Below are 21,779 nucleotides of genomic sequence, written 5' to 3'. Positions count from 1 at the left end.
AATTTCATTCATCCAAGTCACTGAAGTCTACTCTTTATTGTTGGACTCTTTCTATTATACTGTAACAGGTAACAATAGCTTCTGTTATTACACTTTTAAATATGATAACTTTAGTAGCTACGATCTGATGATGTCATTGAAGAGCCTCCTCTTTCAACTGCTGTCACTGCGCCGGCTGACGATCCATATACAGAGAAACACATACCGAGTAACATCTGCAGCCTCTTCAGTGCAAGGCTGCTCGTTTGTTATCCATCGTTTCCGGCTTCCACAAGAGAAGACTCTCTAGTGGAGTTACAGAAACTTTGGGTAGCTGGATTAACTACTGAAAACGTAAGACAGACTCGAGGACTAAAGAGCCTGATGACACAACTTCATAAAAGGAAGCGCTACTTTGACAGGACACCTTAGGAGGCAGCTAGATGTAGCTAATTTGGTAACTGAGGTATGTGTAGTGATAGAAAGTGTAGAGAGAGAGCAAAGTTTGAAGAGAGTAAGTAGGTTCAAATAGATGTATGTTGCAGTAGTAATGCAAAGGTGAGAAGACTTGTACAGCGTAGATATTAGTGTACACTGTGTCAACCTGGCTATCCGGACGCCCCTATGTAATGCTGAATTGGCCACTAGATACTGCGAGCGGCCAGTATAAAAGGAGGTGGGCAGTAGCGTGTTGTCATGGAGGAACACTAACAGCAGACTAGGTAGGTCAGGAGAGCACAGTGATTTCCAAAGTGGACTAATCATTGAATGTCATCTAAGTACCAAATTCATGGGGGACAATTGAACCCCTCCGAAGCTGTCCGAGTCGGCTGCTGAAGATTTGATTGTGAAGTGAAGACGCAGAAGAACAACCGCGCCTGAACCAAGTCCAGGCAGACATCGAGTGCTGACGGGCGGTAGCCGTCGAGCACTGGGGAGGGTCACGGTAGAAAGTCGCCTGAAGTCAGCGGAAGGCATCACTGGTGAGCTCCAAAGTGCTTCAGGAAGAGAATGCGCGACTGCGGCGTGCGCGCAATACACACAACGCCCTGGAAGCCACCCCTGTGAACAGCAATAGTTTGGTTAGACATTCCCCCTCTCATGCTCTGCCCGTTGCGCTTCTAGTCAATGATGTGGGACCACCAATGACAACAGGAGAAATTTTAACCAAATCTTCTCCAGCATAGGTCCGGAAAAATGCTTTTTAATCAATGATTTTGCCCACAAGGGGTAGCCACAGGAGTTTTAACCAGTAACCCCTTTCTTCGACATGCGCTCTAAGATTTCTCTTACTATCCAGTGACGATGGCCTACCGACGGTAGCCCGAGATTTTTATCCAATAATCCCACTTCTCCTGTACCAAAACTCCCCTTTATGAGAGAAGGCGACACTGGGCTGTGGCAACGCTCAATCTACAGTGGACACTATAAGATCTTGAAGAAGATCCCAGCAGAAGGGTCGAAAACTAGATTTTTTTTTTTGTAGATTTTAACTCTAATCTCTTCTACTCATCTCGTGTTCATAGCTCTTACGGTATTCACGTTAGAGTCCATTTTTACTAGACCATTGTTTCTTGTTTTGATCCATGTACCTCCTCTCACAACATGGAAAGCAAAGAGCTTGCAGTAGAAGAGATTTGTTTCACAGTATATGGAGAAGTGCACACAGCTCTTATGGTATGCATTTTAGAGCCCATGTTTACCAGAAATTTTTGTTTCTAATGATCGTTCCTGTCACAGCCCTGAATATTGATCGTTTTCCCTGGGACACCCTGTACCAGTAATAAAGGATTTTAATCAGGCGAAGAAAGGAACAACTGGCTTTTGAAGTGAATAAACTATAGTAAAAAATTTGATAGTTGTGAATGAAATTACGATTGTTGGAACTTAAATAGTGGCGACTATTTATTCACAACCGATACAAAAGAGTTACTTGTTTGCACCTGTTGCTGTCCTTCAAAGTAGTCACCAGCGTTGCGTAGAATCTGTTGCCAGCGACGTGGAAGGCGTAGAGTGCCGTTGGCAGAGCCTGTTCTCTTGATCCAACTCCGTTGTTCCTGTCTCGAAAACACAGTGACAGCAGCGTTACGTCAGACCGCTCGCTCACGAGTGACTGTGTTTCCCCCGATTGAGCGCACGCCGGTGACGTGGGACGGGCGAGTCCATTTGCTCGGAGGTAAGGCAGGTGTGTCAACGACGTGTGCTGTCAGCCACAATAGTAAATTCCATTCCATAGTGTCCCCACAGCAGTGTTGCCACTATTTAAGTTCCAATATACGTATAAAATGGGTAATTGCATTTTATGGATTTCCAATTTGCCTCAGATTCATCGATTCCTAAGAAGATTTTTACTGATTTGTGACAAAATCTGCAATAATAGCCCTTGATATAAAAAATTATTGAACATACGTCATTATTATGCAGAATATATGCATCAATGCTACGGCGTTCATTAGAATACGTCATGTAGCAGAACTGAAAGAAGGCTAAACATCAAGATTTCGAATAACTTGTGCTACGCACTCCTATAACAGTTTTACAGCTACACTCCTGGAAATTGAAATAAGAACACCGTGAATTCATTGTCCCAGGAAGAGGAAACTTTATTGACACATTCCTGGGGTCAGATACATCACATGATCACACTGACAGAACCACAGGCACATAGACACAGGCAACAGAGCATGCACAATGTCGGCACTAGTACAGTGTATATCCACCTTTCGCAGCAATGCAGGCTGCTATTCTCCCATGGAGACGATCCTAAAGATGCTGGATGTAGTCATGTCGAACGGCTTGCCATGCCATTTCCACCTGGCGCCTCAGTTGGACCAGCGTTCGTGCTGGACGTGCAGACCGCGTGAGACGACGCTTCATCCAGTCCCAAACAGGCTCAATGGGGGACAGATCCGAAGATCTTGCTGGCCAGGGTAGTTGACTTACACCTTCTAGAGCACGTTGGGTGGCACGGGATACATGCGGACGTGCATTGTCCTGTTGGAACAGCAAGTTCCCTTGCCGGTTTAGGAATGGTAGAACGATGGGTTCGATGACGGTTTGGATGTACCGTGCACTATTCAGTGTCCCCTCGACGATCACCAGAGGTGTACGGCCAGTGTAGGATATCGCTCCCCACACCATGATGCCGGGTGTTGGCCCTGTGTGCCTCGGTCGTATGCAGTCCTGAATGTGGCGCTCACCTGCACGGCGCCAAACACGCATACGACCATCATTGGCACCAAGGCAGAACCGACTCTCATCGCTGAAGACGACTCGTCTCCATTCGTCCCCCCATTCACGCCTGTCGCGACACCACTGGAGGCGGGCTGCACGATGTTGGGGCGTGAGCGGAAGACAGCCTAACGGTGTGCGGGACCGTAGCCCAGCTTCATGGAGACAGTCGCGAATGGTCCTCGCCGATACCCCAGGAGTAACAGTGTCCCTAATTTGCTGGGAAGTGGCGGTGCGGTCCCCTATGGCACTGCGTAGGATCCTACGGTCTTGGCGTGCATCCGTGCGTCGCTGCGGTCCGGTCCCAGGTCGACGGGCACGTGCACCTTCCGCCGACCACTGGCGACAACATCGATGTACTGTGGAGACCTCACGGCCCACGTGTTGAGCAATTCGGCGGTACGCCCACCCGGCCTCCCGCATGCCCACTATACGCCCTCGCTCAAAGTCCATCAACTGCACATACGGTTCACGTCCACGCTGTCGCGGCATGCTACCAGTGTTAAAGACTGCGATGGAGCTTCGTATGCCACGGCAAACTGGCTGACACTGACGGCGGCGGTGCACAAATGCTGCGCAGCTAGCGCCATTCGACGGCCAACACCGCGGTTCCTGATGTGTCCGCTGTGCCGTGCGTGTGATCATTGCTTGTAGAGCCCTCTCGCAGTGTCCGGAACAAGTATGGTGGATCTGACACACCGGTGTCAATGTGTTCTTTTTTCCATTTCCAGGAGTGTATTTCAACTGGGATACAATTTTACTAGAAGAAATCAGATCTTGCTATTAGACTCGAGGGCAGATAAACTTCTAAAACGAATGAAAAAAATGTAACAGGGGACCATTCCACCATCAACATGGAGCGTGAATCTTTGACAATGTCATTCACTCATGCTGATGAAATATAAAAAACCAAGACAAAAGACAACGAGAAATAAGTAATACAGTAGCTTTTGAAGTGTTTATAAAAGTAAAATCATCAACGCGGCAAAAAGAAAGTGGTACAAATCGTGAATGAAACCGTAGAACAACTTCATGGCTTTTTGTAAATAGGGTAGTGGAAGACGACGGCCGGGTGGACATCGAAACAGATAAATGGAAGATTGAATATGGAAAGTTTTCCAAATCAAGTTTCCAGTTTGTCTGATACGTGAAGTTTAGATTTAGTATATAATACCAGTTCCGAATGGTGGCAGTGGGTTCTGAGTTCTTAATGTCAGAACTACTCAAAAACTCCAGATGTTCATTGCCCATAATGGAAATTACTAGGCGAGATAGGAAAAAGTAAGGACCGAGCAGAAACAAGAGTGGCGGACAATAAAATGACCGTAGTGAGAATTAAATGGTGATCAGAACATGCTGGAACGAAAATATATTGGACGCAATTTTTACGTAGGGAGCATTACCGATATTGTCTCTATTTCTTATGTGGTTGTGAGGATTTCTGTGTGTTTGGGTTTAGCGTCTCGTTCGCCAGTAAAACCATAAAATTCAAGTACAGTACTTTCGGTCTTACACCCCATCGAGTGCGCTGGCTGTCAGAGCGTGCAAAACAAAAGTCGTCCTCTATCACCGTGGTCTCTTCACATGTCACGCTTCATGTAAATCTGGCAAATATTGCGGAACTCACAGTTGGTCGTAATGCGGGGCCAGGCAGTGCTCATTCCTCGCTGCTCTAACTAATCATTAGTCCTGTATTTATTCAGTCGAGTTCCGGCCATTCCCTTGGTGGCGATCAGGATAACCAAGTGCTCGAGCATCTGGCACTGACATTCGATTTTACGTACTGGAATCAACAAGAATAAAACAACTCCTTGCACAATTTGTTTTCTTATGAAAAAGAGTACCGATCGTAGACTTATGGTTCAAATGGCTCTGAACACTATGGGACTTAACATCTGAGATCATCAGTGCCCTAGACTAAGAACTGCTTAAACCTAACCAACCCAAGGATATCACACACATCCACGCCCGAGGCAGGGTTCAAACCTGCGACCGTAGCAAAAGCGCGGTTCCGGACTGAAGCGCCTAGAACCTCTCGTCCACAATGATCGTACACTTACTTTGAATTTTACTAACGTAGTTATTTAGAAGTAGTGACAAGTAAGGCCATATCGCTCAACGTCATACAAAACGTATTCTTACACAAAGAAATAAAGGTTATATGGTTCAAATGGCTCTGAGCACTATGGGGCTTAACAACTGTGGTCATCAGTCGCCTAGAACTTAGAACTACTTAAACCTAACTAACCTAAGGACATCACATACATCCATGCCCGAGGCAGGATTCGAACCTGCGACCTAGCGGTCACGCGGTTCCAGACTGAAGCTTCTAGAACCGCACGGCCACACCGGCCTTCTAAAGGTTATCGGATGACCTAAAACAATCACTTTTTCCTATTACCATCACCGCACAATTTTAGTAAGTGCATGAGCCTGTAAAGTAAAATATGCTATCTGAATGTTATATCATTTAATAAATGGACATTTGTCAGACTGCACACCCTGTTTACTGCCTTCTATTTTTAGGAAAGGAATGGCATGATATGCGAACTACGCTCAGCCCTGCTTTTACTACGATGAAAATGAAGAATATGTTCACGCTGATAACAGAGATTGGACAGCAGGTCATTGCTTATTTAGATGGTCAAACTGCCGATTACGAAGGTGAGTACCTTGTCAGCGCTCGCTGAATGCTCGATACGACATGACGCACTGTTCTTTGGTCTGACATGTCATACAACGCGAGTCTTCTCTACTATGTATCACGGGTCTGTCTAGAGCCATTTCTTCTAAGAACCCGGTGAATAAAAGCTGGAATTGCTTGCTTAGAATGTAGTCGGTAGTGGTGAGATTCAAAACACATCAGTGACATTTAGAGGTGCGACAGAACCTCGTAAACCGACGCTGTGCGTGGCTTGAGGCTGATGATGCTAATTTCAAGGTAATGTCCGTTGTTATGCGGTCGTAAATGTAAATAGTGCTAGGATTTGAAATTGTATTCTTGTACACGAATGAACTGAAATGATACGACATTGTATTTCAGCTGAAAAAAAGAACAGTGAAAATGTTGACCCCATGGTGTTTATATTATTGTTGAAGTTTCCGCCGAGAAGGAGAATTTGCTCACACTGGACATGAAGGACTTCTTCACGCGCGTCACCAATGACGTCATTGCAACCACAGCGTTCGGTGTCAAAGTGGACTCGCTGTCGGAACCGCAGAACTCGTTCTACCGGATGGGCCGCGAGCTCACCAACATCAGACTGACGGCCGTCGGCTACCTGCTGTCTCCGAAGCTCATGCAGGTGAGAGTGAACTCCACACCGTCCTGTGCGTCACGTCGACTTACGGGGTGCGGCTGTAGAATAACGGGACCGATGCCGTCACAGAGTAAGCGTGCTTGCGACAAATGCTAATGAGCAATAGGTGTGAAGCGTAAGCTTGCTCGCAATGAATCACTTGACTGCGATGTCGCATGTTCAGTCTTGTTGTAAAGCTCACTTGAAATTGTTGCGTTAACAATTATCACAGAAAAAAATTTAGCTGCTAATGACTCACCACGTGCATCAGGAGGGCGACAGAAAATGTGTGTCCGGGAGGTGCAGGGATCAACCTTCTATGGCATATATATATATATATATATATATATATATATATATATATATTACCCTTCACAAAACGGACGCCGTAAACTTTCAAAAACAAACCAGTGCCTTGCACCATGAATACAGAGTGAAAAATAACGAGCCACTAGATCGGAGACGGACTCCTTGCGAGTTACAAATCGTACAGGATGTTCAGCTAGGTACCCACTCTTAAAGAATTCTTAGAGAATCGTATAGGTGTAACGGGGTGACGAGAACTATGGCAAGTGACGACATTCAACCTAATGGGAAACAGTCTGTCGTGGAGCTTATCGTGAAACTGCCTATCCTTCGAAGCGTAACGGCAAATAGTGTGTTAATATGTTTTGTAGGCATGGAATATCAAACACACAGAGGCTGAATTTGCCCAGCGTTTCCAGGTGGTACAAACTGCATTGTCACACCCTTTTCAGGAGGGATTGTTTTCTCTAAAGGAGTATGATTTATATACACAGCCCATAAATCAAACAAAAGCAAGTTATTTTGACCAACTATTGTCCAAAAGCAGTGCTCATGCCATAGTTGTAGTTCTCTTACGTCAACTTTTCCCACTTTTGCTTGCTGTGACGTAAATATTCTCTACTGTCCTCGCAAGATGACGCACAAGAGACAAAAATCATAGGAGACAGTGGACCTTTAACTTCACGCAGCACAATAAATAACTTTTCCGCTAATTTATCATCCATACTAACAGTTGGCATAATTTTCTACTAACGCGTTAAGGTATTGATGTTAGTTGATCTTGATACAACTCTCTTGGTACCTCTAACTTCTAGGGTTCCTTTCATATGCATTTTCTCTTTAAATCGCGATTGGTCGGAGCTGACAACAAATTCCTTACTGAACTTCAGGATAAGCTTGTTTACATCGTCTACAAATTTTGGGACCGATTCCGCAGTTTGCTGTGCATCGTCATGTTGACGCTTTGTTTGAAATTTCATCTTAAGTCTTCCAATTATGTAGCACTGTTTGAAGTTATGCAACCGTCCACTGCTTCCCTTGAAATCACTGTAATTTATGTCACGCGCATTTTGATGTGCATAAAGTAGTAGGTCACTATCATCCACATAACGTAAATTGTATCGAGAATCATTAAAACGTGCAAAACATCAGTTTTTGCAACAAGCGCACCTTGTCCCACCTTGAATGTCTATACTTCCTCTCATGCGCTACACGGCTATATTACTGCTGACTGTTCATAACTGTTTTTTACTATGCTTCGGATGATCTTTAATATACGTAATTATATTTAGTATCCTTTCCTTGGACAACGATTCTCCTTTACTGCGCTTCACTGGAGACGGAATTTGTGAGTCCCCGCCCGACATGGCAGATGAACTACATGGCTCGACTTTCTCTTGTTAAGCAACTGTCGCCATCATTGTACATTTCGTATATATTGTCCACACAGTCGATCGTATACGGCACCACACATTCTACTGACTCAACTTGCAGAAACGCAAATATTTCATCTGCCATTTATTGCTCACTCCGAAATTCTTTGGGCTCCTTTGCGACGAAATGTCAACTTCGGCAACTGTTGTTGTAGGTATAATGCAATGTTTCCTTAGCTTTGTCGTTGGCATTCCTCTGCTTTGCATCAACATCACTAGCACTGTAGCACTGTTGTGAGTTACTCGTCGGCTAAGCAATTCAACTAAGCTCCGCAGCCTCAAGCTGTGCTTACCTGTGGGTACCTCCATTCCCGTCCCATGTTACCATTACCAGCCAGTATTGAGGCTGAATTATAGACAATATGTGGCGCGTAGAACGCCGTAAACTTCATTGTCCTTTTGCGATCTCCTTCTATAGGGGTTCTTTGAGAGTCGATTGCGGCAACTTTGGTGTCTGTAGACATATCAGTGTGGCAGTGGCATTCGTTTGTGTAAGAGCTGTTCTTTTGTTCTGCCGGAAAAATGATAATAACAGAGCAACGAATTATCGTGTGGTTTCACATGAATTATATTTTATTAAAAGAAGTGTATGGCGAAGAATTTATCATGGACGCTAGTTTTTGAGTGGAACAAACGTTTCCGCGAGGGCTGAGAAGACGTTGAAGATGACTCACGCCCGGGATGCACTTTAACAGCAGAAACGGCTGAAAATATCGAAAAAGTAGGTAATCTGATTCCATCTGTCCTTGAGTTCAGTACTCGATCGATTGCTGAAGCTGTAGGATTTGATAAAGAGTGCGTAAGGCAAATTGTACATAACCAATGTGACATGAGAAAAGTGTGTGCTGAAAACTTTCACTATCGAACAAAAAGTATCGATTGAAAATGTTTGTACTGACACTTTGAATACGACTGAAGATATCCCATCAACATTCTGCCACGATAAGTCCAGCCATCCTCAGATGAGTACCTCTTCTGCTCACCTGAGGATGGCCGGACATCTGTGGGCCGAAATATCGTGGCAGAATGTCTTGCTTTTTCACTTATGATCCAGGAACTAAGAGCTAGTCCATGCATTGGCAGAGGGCAAATATATATAAAATAATGATCGGAAAGGCAAATCAAGAGTCAAAGCATAGATGATTTTTTTTTCTATATTCATGGAGTTGTGTATCTTCACTGGTTTCTTGAAGGTGAACATATTAATCTATATTACCAGCTTGCTCAACTCCATAAGAAAACAAGAAAAAACCGGCCCAAATTGTTGAAGAAACATTCATGGGTCCTGCACCGAGACAACGCACTAATACTGCATTGTCTGCTGAGAGGTTGCTGGCCAAGTACAGCATCCTGGTGTTAGACCATACACCGTATTCACCTGACCTAGTACCACATGACTTTCATCTACTTTCCAAGGTCAAATCTGCATTCAAGGGAACAAGATTTCTGTCCGTTGAAGCAGTGAAAGTAAAAGCGGCAAGAATCGCCAAGAAGCCCATAGAGGAAGAATTTCAACATTTTTTCCACGAATAGGGAATTCGCATGGTTCCATGTAGGGGCAGAGGAAGAAAGTATATTGAAGGTGACAAAAACAAAGTATCTTTTTTTAAAAAAAATTGTTACAGCAATAATCCCGTTATTTTAGAGCCACACTTCGTACACTATGTGATCAAGAGTATGCGGACACCCCCAAAAAACACATTTTCCATATTAGGTGCGTTGTACTACCACCTATTGCCAGGTACTCCATATCAGCGACCTCAGTAGTCATTAGGCATCGTGAGAGAGCAGAATGGGCCGCCCCGCGGAACTCACGGACTTCGAACGTCGTCAGGAGATCGGGTGTCACTTGTGTCGTACGTCTTACGCGAGATTTCCACACTGCTTAACATCCCTAGGTTCATTTTTTCCGATATGATAGTGAAGTGGAAACGTGAAAGAACACGGTACAGTACAAAAGCGTACAGGACGGTCTCGTCTGTTGACTGACAGATAGCGCCGACAGTTGAAGAGGGTCGTAATGTGTAATAGACAGACATCTATCCAGACCATCACACAGGAATTCCAAACTGCATCAAGATCCACTGCAAGTACTATGATAGTTAGGCGGGAGGTGAGAAAACTTGGATTTCATGCTTGAGCGCTGCTCATAAGTCACACATCACGCCGGTGAATGCCAAACCACGCCTCGCTTGGTGTAAGGAGCGTAATTATTGGTCGATTGAACAGTGGAAAAACGTTGTGTGGAGTGACGAATCACGGTACACAATGTGGCGATCCGATTGCAGGGGGTGAATGCCCGGTGAACGTCACCTGCCAGCGTGTGTAGTGCCAACAGTAAAATTCGAAGGCGGTGGTGTTATGGTGTGGTCGTGTTTTCCGTGGGAGGGGATTGTACCCCTTGTTGTTTTGCGTGACACTATCACAGCACAAGCCTGCATTGATGTTTTAAGCACATTCTTACTTCCCCCTGTTGAAGAGCAATTCGGGGATGGCAACTGCATCTTTCAACACGATCGAGAACCTCTTGATAATGTACGGTCTGTGGCGGAGTGATTATACAACAGAAACATCCATGTAATGGACTGGCCTGCACAGAGTCCTGACCTGAATCCTATAGAACACCTTTGGGATGTTTCTAGAAGTGTGGAAGGTAGGAGACGAGGTACTGGCGGAATTAAAGCTATGAGGACGGGACGTGAGACGTGCTTGGGTAGCTCAGTTGGTAGAGCACTTGCCCTCGAAAGGCAAAGGTCCCGAGTTCGAGTCTCGGTCCGGCACACAGTTTTAATCTGCCAGGAAGTTCCAAGTTTCATGCCTTTGGAATGTTTTGGAACGCCGACTTCGTGTCAGGCCTCCCCGACCGACGTCGATACCTCTCTTCAGTGCAGCACTCCGTGAAGAATGGGCTGCCATTCCCAAGAAACCTTCCAGCACCTGACTGAACGTATGCCTGCGAGAGTGGAAGCTCTCATCAAGGCCAAGGGTGGGCCAACACCATACTGAATTGCAGCATTACCGATTGAGGGCGCCACCAACTTGTAAGTCATTTCCAGCCAGGTGTCCGGATACTTTGATCACGTAGCGTATGTCAGTAATTTCCTTTGCCTTCTGAGTGAAACTCGTGTATTTTATTTTTGATAGCTTCTAGGAATACCGCTTCTCGACCGGAGTGCAACAGAGTTCTTCAGATCCATGGTTATCGAAACCATCGAGACCCGTGAGAAGCAAGGCATCGTTCGCCCCGACGTCATCCATTTGCTCATGCAGGCGCGTCGTGGCGAACTGAACTCAGAAGACGCGGCCAAGGACGGAAGCACTGAACCCAAAGGAAAGCGTAAGTGCAGATCATCATTGTTCTTAGACGTTTGGTTGACGCGTTTCATGCTGCCGACAGAAAAAATTGCTCTTCTTCAGTCTAAATTTTAAATGCTCCATGTATTTTCTGTTCCATTTCTAGATACAACCATCACACAAAAAATATGATTGTAGTTTTTTGTTGTAGTCATCCGCGGTAATTAACAGTGCATATAAACATACCGCTGCCTGATTATTGCTATAGTCTGGCAAAAACTCATAGTATCATGTTCTTGTTGTCGGTAAATAAGATTAACTAAAGCTTTATATGAAAAACCGAGAATTGGCCGGGTATTCATTTTGCCAATTTCTTATTCGAAATGAAAGCAAAAAATCAACTGTGTCTGTTGTGTACACTTTCTCTAGGGTGCCTGCAACAGCTTCACGAGTCGAAAACGCAATTTTGTAAGCTTATCTACAGCAACGCCTCTTTATAGCCCTACAGCCGTTTGTGCTTCGTCTTTGAATGCTGTCAAAAGCATTCCCAAGTGTCACGAATTTCCTTAAGTTGACTCGACTATAGGAGTATCTTAGTGGTAAATCAAAAATGTATTAAAACTTCGTGTATGACGTGGAACTTTTTACGCGTTTAACTGTGTCTACGTCTTGAATTATGCGTCGTACAATGATATATTTGTGTAGATACGTTCAGCGGCACTTGTGGAAACTATTCCTGTAGTCACGTCCTAGTTCGTGAACCACGGGCAACGTATGAGTGGCCACGTAAGTGGTGCCGACAGTCGGGATACCAGTTACTTTGGAATAAGGCTGGGCGTCTCGGACATATTCTGAGTCGTGGTCACCTTACGGCAAAGACTACCAAATCCACCGGTTAGTCCCTCAGCCGTTAGGAGTAAAACCCAAAGGGACTCAGGGCAAGTAAGGCTAGCAACCTGCTTCCCTGATACATTAAATGTGATGGCAACAATCAGAGCAAAATGCCTCGGACATTATGAGGTGACGGAGTCCCACCTCTAACTGACAAACCAGGGACTCCTAAGACACGACTTGGCAAACAAATGGTAATGAGATGGGGAGCTATTAATATCAATGGGAGCTACTCTGGGAAGGTGGTAGAGCTGGCAGAGGCTGCAAGTAAGATGGGGCTGGACGTTTTAGCTGTTAGTGACATTCGGGTAAGGGGTGAGAAAGAAGAGGAAGTGGAAGAATACAAGGTCTACCTGTCAGGAGTCGAAGCAGGAATAGCACAATGGGGTGTAGGGCTTTACATCAGGAAAGAAATGGAACCCAGCGTAGTTGCAATAAGGTATGTAAACGAACGACTCATGTGGATAGATTTGACAGTGTCTAGCAATAAAATTAGGATTGTGTCAGTATATTCGCATTGTGAAGGGACATATCAAGATAAGATGGATAGTTTTTATGAGGCACTCAGTGATGTAGTTGTTAGAGCAAAGGACAAGGACAGTGTTCTGCTCATGGGTGATCTTAACGCCAGGATTGGAAATCGAACACAAGGGTATGAAAAGGTTATGGGTAAATTTGGAGAGGATATGGAGGCCAACAGGAACAGGAAACAACTCTTGGATTTCTGTGCCAGTATGGGCTTAGTAATCACAAACCCCTTTTTTAAACATAAGAACATTCATCGGTATACCAGGGAAGGTAGGGGAACCAGATCTGTCATTGACTATATAATAACAGATCAGGAATTCAGGAAGGCTGTGAGGGACACACGTGTATTCAGGGGATGACACTGATCATTATTTAATCTGCAGTGAAATTGGAATTGTGAGGCCGAAAGTGCAGGAGGTCAGGTCCATATGTAGGAGGATAAGAGTGGAGACACTTCAGGATAAGGAAATCAGGCAGCGATCTCAGAATGGTACCATTTAGTTGAATGTAGTCAATTACAGTCATTGGAAAAGGAATGGACAAGGTACAGGGACACAGTACTGGAAGTGGCTAAAGAATGCCTAGGAACAGCAGTGTGTAAAAGTAGGATGAAGCAAACAGCTTGGTGGAATGACACAGTCAAGGCAGCCTGTAAAAGGAAAAAGAAGGCCTACCAAAAATGGCTATATACTAGAACTCAGGTAGACAGAGAAAGTTATGTTGAAGAAAGAATCAAAGCCAACCAGAGAATTGCAGCATCCAAGAGGAAATCTTGGGAAGACTTCGGAAAGAGGTTGGAGACTAAGGGTCAAGCTGCTGGAAAATCATTCTGGAGTGTAATTAGCAGTCTTTGTGAAACGTCCCCTTAGAAAAATTTATACACGACTGTGCTTAAACTGACACACAATAGTTTTTAGCGCAACGCAATCTGACTTCCAAAAATCCCTACAAACGAATGGCCCGGACTAACATTCATCTATACCTTTCACAAATCACTTACCTCAGAAAAATCTTCGTTACTCGAACTACTGCAATACAGCGAGCGCCACTACTGCCAGCTAACTAAAAGAATCAAACTACGGAAGGCACTAACTACTGATAGGTATAGTTAGCAAATGAAAGATTTTAATATAGAAAAAACAGTGTATTTACCTTAATAGTCAATATATATATGGTAGTTCGTGACACCAATTCTTACAAATTTCAAAACTCCGCCATCTCTCTCCCCACGTCCACCACTGCTGGCGGCTCACCTCCAACTGCGCAACGCTACGCGCCGCTAACATCCAGCTGCCCAAAGCTACAATGGCGAGTATTACAACAATGCCAACCAGCCACAGACTGCGCACAGCACAGCCAGTGATTTTTCATACAGAGCGCTATGTGGCGTTACCAATAAGAAAACCTAAACAGCCTACTTACATTTGAAAGGGAGGTAAGAAGGAAATGACAAGTATTTTGGACAGGTCAGGAAACCTGCTGGTGAATCCTGTGGATGTCCTGGACAGATGGAGCAAATATTTTGAAGAGTTGCTCAATGTAGGTGAAAATGCTATCAGTAATGTTTCAGATTTCGAGGTAGAATGGGATAGGAATGATGATGGAAATAGGATCACATTTGAGGAAGTGGAGAAAATGGTCAATAGATTGCAGTGCAATAAAGCAGCTGGCTTGGATGAAATTAAGTCAGACCTCATCAAATACAGTGGAATGTCAGGTCTTAAATGGCTACATAGGATAATTGAAATGGCCTGAGAGTCGAGACAGTTTCCATCAGAGTGGACAAAAGCAGTAATCACACCAATCTTTAAACATGGAAACAGAAAAGATTGTAACAACTACAGAGGTATCTCTTTAATCAGAGTTGTGGGTAAAATCTTCTCAGGTATTGTCGAAAGGAAAGTGCGAGTATTAGTTGAGGACCCATTGGATGAAAATCAGTGTGGGTTTAGACCTCTTAGAGGTTGTCAGGACCGTATCTTTAGCTTACTGCAAATAATGGAGAAGTGTTATGAGTGGAACAAGGAATTGTATCTACGCTTTATAGATCTAGAAAAGGCATATGACCGGGTTCCTAGGAGGAAGTTATTGTCTGTTCTACGAGATTGTGGAATAGGAGGCAAACTTTTGCAAGCAATTAAAGGTCTTTACATTGATAGTCAGGCAGCAGTTAGAATTGACGGTAAATTGAGTTCATGGTTCAGAGTAGTTTCAGGGGTAAGACAAGGCTGCAACCTGTCTTCACTATTGTTCATATTATTTATGGATCATATGTTGAAAACAATAGACTGGCTGGGTGAGATTAAGATATGTGAACACAAAATAAGCAGTCTTGCATATGCGGATGACTTAGTTGTGATGGCAGATTCGATTGAAAGTTTGCAAAGTAATATTTCATAGCTAGATCAGAAATGTAAGGACTATGGTATGAAGATTAGCATCTACAGAACGATAGTAATGTCAGTGGGAAAGAAATATGGTTCAAATGGCTCTGAGCACCATGCGACTTAACTGCTGAGGTTATCAGTCGCCTAGAACTTAGAACTAATTAAACCTAACTAACCTAAGGACATCACACACATCCATGCCCGAGGCAGGATTCTAACCTGCGACTGTAGCGGTCGCCCGGTTCCAGACTGTAGCGCCCAGAAAGAAATATAAACGGATTGAGTGCCAAATAGGAGGAACATAGTTAGAACAGGTGGACAGTTTCAAGTACTTAGGATGCATATTCTCACAGGATGGCAAATTGAAAGAACTGGAAGGGAGGTGTAGCAAAGCTAATGCAGTGAGCACTCAACTACGATCTACTCTCTTCTGCAAGAAGGAAGTCAGCACTAAGACTAAGTTATCTGTGCACCGTTCAATCTTTCGACCAACTTTGTTGTATGGGAGCCGAAGCTGGGTGGATTCAGGTTACCTTATCAACAAGGTTGAGGTTACGGATATGAAAGTAGCTAGAATGATTGCAGGTACTAGTAGATGGGAACAATGGAAGGAGGGTGTCCACAATGAGGAAATCAAAGAAAAACTGGGAATGAACTCTATAGATGTAGCAGTCAGGGCAAACAGGCTTCGATGGTGGGGTCATGTTACACGCATGGGAGAAGCAAGGTTACCCAAGAGACTCATGGGTTCAGCAGTAGAGGGTAGGAAGAGTCGGGGCAGACCAAGGAGAAGGTACCTGGATTCGGTTAAGAATGATTTTGAAGTAATAGGTTTAACATCAGAAGAGGCACCAATGTTAGCACTGAATAGGGGATCATGGAGGAATTTTATAAGGGAGGCTATGCTCCAGACTGAATGCTGAAAGGCATAATCAGTCTTAATTGATGATGATGATGATTATGATGATGATGATAGAGACAGTAGCACAAATGTAGTAAATTTAAATATCATGCATGATGCGGCAGTTCTTCACGCATCTTTTATGACTTCGTATCTCCCGAAATATGATACGGAGGTAGTTCTTACGCCTACAGCGATTATTGCCTAACAGTAATGGATATGTGTACCAGGTTTTGCTGAAATCGGTCCAGTGGTTTAGGAAGAAATGTAGAGCGTACATCCATTTCTATGCTTCCGTGCCTCAGCGTGTAAAACCGCAGCCTTCACAGGATGGCTCTGTCTATCTGTCAGCCTTGTCTGCCCGTTCGACTGTTCAGAACCTTTTTCTCAGGAACGGGTTAACGTATCAAGTTCAAATTTACTTCACATATTTAAGTCTTTGATCTCTTGGCAGCGTAAAATTTTAAGCTTGTAAGTCAGTTCATTTAGAAGATACGATCATTGGTGTCACATATTTTGATACTCGAAAACACATCCTTCAAAACCGATAGGGTACTTCTTATTGACCTAGGATCAAGAAATTCGGCAAGAACCAAGGTTTCACAGTACAGGTAGGGAAGTAATTCGAGAATTGTTAATTTGTAACTATACAACACGAAAGAAGATGTTTTTGTGGTTTTTATCAGTCTTCTGACTGTCTGTCTTTACACTAAGCCCCCTTTTCTCTGAAAAAATTTGCCGTATCAAGTTCAAATTTATGGCACATTTTAAGGGCAATGGACCCGTGGCGTAAAAGTTTTAAGCCCCTAAATAAGTGCAATCAAAAATATTGCCATTTATGTAGCATATTTTGATGCTGGAAAACTCACTAGTCAAGACCTATAGAGAAATTCCCCTTGACTTAAAATCATGAAATACCTCTTTTAGCATTTTTATCCCGTTCATATTTAAAATTAAAAGTCTTTTAATCCGTGGCACTGATATCTTGCAGTATCAACGTCGGTAAGCGGCAAGAATCGTCAATAACATCGAGTCCAGACTGGATAAACTGTCCGTCCGTGCGCATAATGAAGTCCGTACGAAAGCCTGAAACCCTCACTGCGCGTCTCCTACTCGCGACTCGCTAATTGTTTAATAATTACACTTTCCCTATTTAACACGTTATAACACGAAACCTCATTGCCCTACGAGGACCAAACTTGGTAGCGTTAATGTCGAGGGCATGGGTTGACAAATAATGCAGAATCAGTTCAACTGAAACACTTTTAATGTGCTGCTACGGTACATCATATCATTATATACCGATTCCACTACTGCTACAAATCGGGCTCAATATGGCGCCCATCAGTCTCCAGACGAGTCTGAACGCGCAGGACTGCATTCTGCACAGCAGAACGAAGCGTGTCCGTAGGTGTGCTGGCTAACTCTCTTGATACGCTGCACTACAGATCAGAACGTGTGTGAAAGTTCTCCTGGTGAACCCTGTTCTTTGGGTAGTCCCACATCCAGAAATCACTGGAGGTGATCGACTGATAATTCGATCGTTTCCATATTATGTTTCGGAGAAGCAGATGAACTTCAGGAGCGATGTGTGGTGGGGCCTCATATGTCATGAACAGTGTTGAGTTCAACGCGCCTCTCTCCTACAGATAGCTATGACATGCTGGCGAAACATTTCGCAGTAACGCAGGCCAGTCACACTGCACGTCTTTGGTCCTTGAGCACCATCCTGTTCCAAAAATAATGGACCAATGATCAATGTAGCCGTGAAGCCACACCATATGGTGACACGTTCACCTGACTGAGACACTTCATACACAATGACTCGAGGTGAAAAGCCCCACATACGCCAGTTCTATGTGTCCACTTCAGCCTTCAGAGAAAAATCAGCTTCGTCTGTCCGCAGCATGGTCCAGGAACAGCCCTCGTCAATTTAAATCCTTACGAGAAAGAGGAGAGCGAGGTCCTGCGGTGCAAGCTGTTGAGAATCGTTCGAAGCACCTTCCGTGCAGTGGACCACGGGATGTTCAACTGTCGGGACACGGTCCCCCAACTGCCTGGCGATCGGGAATTAACCGCAGCACTGTCTGCTGTAGCGACAGCGATTTCATCAGGAGCCACCTGTGGTGCAACAGGCCGTCAACCTCCTTCCTGGAGCGACGCCCAGTTCTCAAAGCGATTCGAACTTCTTCACCATGCTCTTCACAGCAGGTGGAGAAAGAGGACCCTTGCGTAATCTTTTCAGCTTGCGACATTCTCGAAGTGCAGATGCAGCATTGATGTTTTTTTGATAATAAGGCTTCACCAATAATGCCCTGCTCCTTTTGTCCTAGCTCGTGTTGACTCATCAACAAGTGCAGTGCTACTGGTCACGCGTGTGGGACTATGAATCACCTGGTAGTCACAGTAGGAATTGGGCGTTGGCGCTGTGACGCATGGAAATCGTGCACCCCATATTCTGGACATACTAATATTTGCTGTAAAAGTTATTAGTGGATCTTCATTAACCTCAGACTTTCTTCCTGTATTGTTGACTCGAGTGGTCTGCTATTCTCGAGTGTGCTTACGTCGTTCGTCCAAGACTCACGCCTCAGAGTGTGTTTACATTTTGCGGCGTGCAGTTGCAGCTGTAGCGGTTACAAAGCTAAGTACTGACGAAGTTATTTGTGCACTGTTAGTTACTAATTTAACAGTTTTCAGCGGTGTTCCCAGCTGTTTGGGGCGAAATACCGATTTAACAAACATCTGGGAACATTCAATCGCTGTGTTTTTTACAGTTTTCTGTGCGTTGAAATCGTTTAGTAAATTTCGTGCTTTAGTTTTCAGCTGAAGTTTCTTATTATTTCTAGTGAAATACGTGAGTAAAATTTTCATTCACTGTTTTAACTTCGTTGAGTGTTCCAGTGGCCACTTGAATTTTTGGTTTTACCTAATAATTTTGGAAGTTTCGTTGGTATTGGTATTAGTTGTGGTTTAGTAGTATAAATAAAAGTAGTTGCTTTCTTCGGCCGCGGTGGTCTCGCGGTTAAGGCGCTCAGTCCGGAACCGCGTGACTGCTACGGTCGCAGGTTCTAATCCTGCCTCGGGCATGGATGTGTGTGATGTCCTTAGGTTAGTTAGGTTTAAGTAGTTCTAAGTTGTAGGGGACTGATGACCACAAATGTTAAGTCCGATAGTGCTCAGAGCCATTTTTTTAGTTGCTTTCTTAGTACAGAGAGAATTTGGACACCGCTATTGTTAGTTCTATAAATAGTTCTACTGGTGTAACTGAACTTAGGTAACGTAGACATTTAGATTTTTTCCCTAACTGTAAAATTTTACCGTGAGTGAGAAGTGTGGGCTCTGTCGTAGGTTAGTGAGCAGTGGGCTACGATGTGGGATTTGATCAAAGCATTTTCATTGGGGGGAGTGCAGTGGGGAAGCCAGTGGGCATTCTAGCGAGATCCTCTCCTGGGAATGCAGAATCTGTCGTAGAAATAAGTTGACAGAGGAGCAGGAGAGTAAGATCTGTGCCATAGATTTGACCAGTTGTCAGAGTTGCGTGGAGTGGAGCCTCTTGTAGCTGTAGGGGTAGGCAACATGCACTAGTCCTCAGCAGTTAGGAGGCCTACATCAGTTGTAAAGTCTAGCAGGTTCTGCTGCTAGGTAGTTCGCACAGTAGAGGTGTGGGCCAGCTGTTGTAGGATAGCATAGGGGAGTTATGCAAGAAATTTATGAAGGAGGGTCAGATAGCGATAGTGGGTGCAGCAGGGAATAGTGTTGATAGGGACGGCAATACGATTTATGTGGTGACCTGGTAAAACTGGTGGCTCTACCGTCCATTTCGTGCAACTTTTTCGAGGTAATCGATTGGCCTCGCATTAACATGGGGCTGGAGAAGACACTTATACCACAGGGCATGGGTCACATCTCAGTGATGCCAGTTGGGTTCATCAGTAGATCGGGTTTCACTGGCCATGGTCTGCACCTCGATAGATATGGGAAGGGGAGGCTGACAAAGCTTATTTGTGACAGTGTAGTGGGTGGTGGTGGGATCACTCATCGAAAAGTTCCTGTAGGAGTTGGTGTTAGAGTCGCACCTTTGGTAGATTGAAATCAGCTGACAGGTGAACCTCCTTAAAGCCCTCTAACTAAGGGCTCACCTTCAGAGAACGTAATGTTTCCAAGTATAGAAGGAATTAGCATTTTTCATCAAAATATAACAAGTATTATAGATAAAGTCAGTGAACTGTTTATATATGTTGACTCTGAAATTATTGATATGTCGAATCATCACTACAATAATTTCACAATTCACAAGTTTCCTTTACCAGCATACAGATTAGCTGGCTGTTTTTCTAGGAGTTTCTTCCAGGATGGGGGAGTGACCATGTACCTAAAAAAACAGTATCCGATTTGAGCCAATAGATGTATCACGGCACTGCACTGAACAGATATTTGAATGTTCTGTGAAACTAGACTTCTAATTTCTGCTCAAGCTAGAGAGGGTTCTTGATTCACTTTATAGAAAGTACCAGAAATTAGTTATATGTGGTGACTTCAATATTAATTTTGTATGTGATGGTGCCTCCCATGAATAATGGACCTTACCATTGGTGGGGATACTTGTGTGCCTCAGCGATACAGATAGCCTTACTGGACGAGGCCAGACAAACGTGTGGTTCATGAATAGGGGCAGCAGCCTTTTCAGTAGTTGCAGGGGCAACAATCTGAATGATTGACTGATCTGGCCTTGTAGCACTAACCAAAATGGTCTTGCTGTGCTGGTACTGCGAACGGCTGGAAGCAAGGGGAAACTACAGCCGTAATTTTTCCCGAGGGCATGCAGCTTTACTGTATGCCTAAATGATGATGGCGTCCTCTGGGTAAAATATTCTGGAGGTAAAATAGTCCCCCTTCGGATCTCCGGGCGGGGACGACTCAAGAGGACGTCGTTATCAGGAGAAAGAAAACTGGTGTTTTACGGATCGGAACGTGGAATGTCACATCTCTTAATCGGGCAGGTAAGTTAGAAAATTTAAAAAGGGAAATGGATAGGTTAAAGTTAGATATAGTGGGGATTAGTGAAGTTCGGTGGCAGGAGCAACAAGACTTTTGGTCAGGTGAATACAGGGTTATATATACAAAGTCAAATAGGGGTAATGCAGGAGTAGGTTTAACATTGAATAAAAAATAGGAGTGCGGGTAAGCTACTACAAACAGCATAGTGAACGCATTATTGTGGCCAAGATAGATACGAATCCCACACCTACCACAGTAGTACATGATTATGTGCCAACTAGCTCTGCATATAACGCAAAGTTTGATGAAATGTATGATGAGATAAAATAAATTGTTCAGATAGTGAAGGGTGAAGAAAATTTAAAAGTCATGGGTGACTGGAATTAGATAGTAAGAAAAGGAAGAGAAGGAAATGTAGTAGGTGAATATGATATTCAAGGTCGACTATACAAAGTCAGTTCGTAGTAAAAATATGTCTGTCACTGACAAATCAGATATATGTACAGTATTTAGCAATCATTTTCTGAGC

At 44.1% G+C, this 21,779-nt stretch overlaps 1 protein-coding gene and 1 non-coding gene across 2 annotated transcripts in view; both read left to right on the top strand.

Annotated features, from left to right (window-relative positions):
• The window catches only part of LOC126335589 (cytochrome P450 9e2-like), an 84,487-nt gene that overhangs the window by 11,142 nt on the left and 51,566 nt on the right, over window positions 1-21,779 (top strand). The window contains exons 3-5 of the mRNA XM_049999028.1: window positions 5,737-5,874; window positions 6,310-6,515; window positions 11,393-11,585. Of these exons, the coding sequence (XP_049854985.1) occupies window positions 5,737-5,874; window positions 6,310-6,515; window positions 11,393-11,585 (537 nt within the window). The remainder of the gene's footprint in view (window positions 1-5,736; window positions 5,875-6,309; window positions 6,516-11,392; window positions 11,586-21,779) is intronic.
• On the top strand, window positions 10,955-11,029 carry Trnas-cga (transfer RNA serine (anticodon CGA)). The gene has a single exon. It is a non-coding gene; the product is annotated as a tRNA-Ser (tRNA).

The sequence above is a fragment of the Schistocerca gregaria genome, chromosome 2, assembly GCF_023897955.1.
Source record: "Schistocerca gregaria isolate iqSchGreg1 chromosome 2, iqSchGreg1.2, whole genome shotgun sequence".
Taxonomy (NCBI): domain Eukaryota; kingdom Metazoa; phylum Arthropoda; class Insecta; order Orthoptera; family Acrididae; genus Schistocerca; species Schistocerca gregaria.
This window is presented reverse-complemented; position numbering and strand designations above follow the sequence as displayed.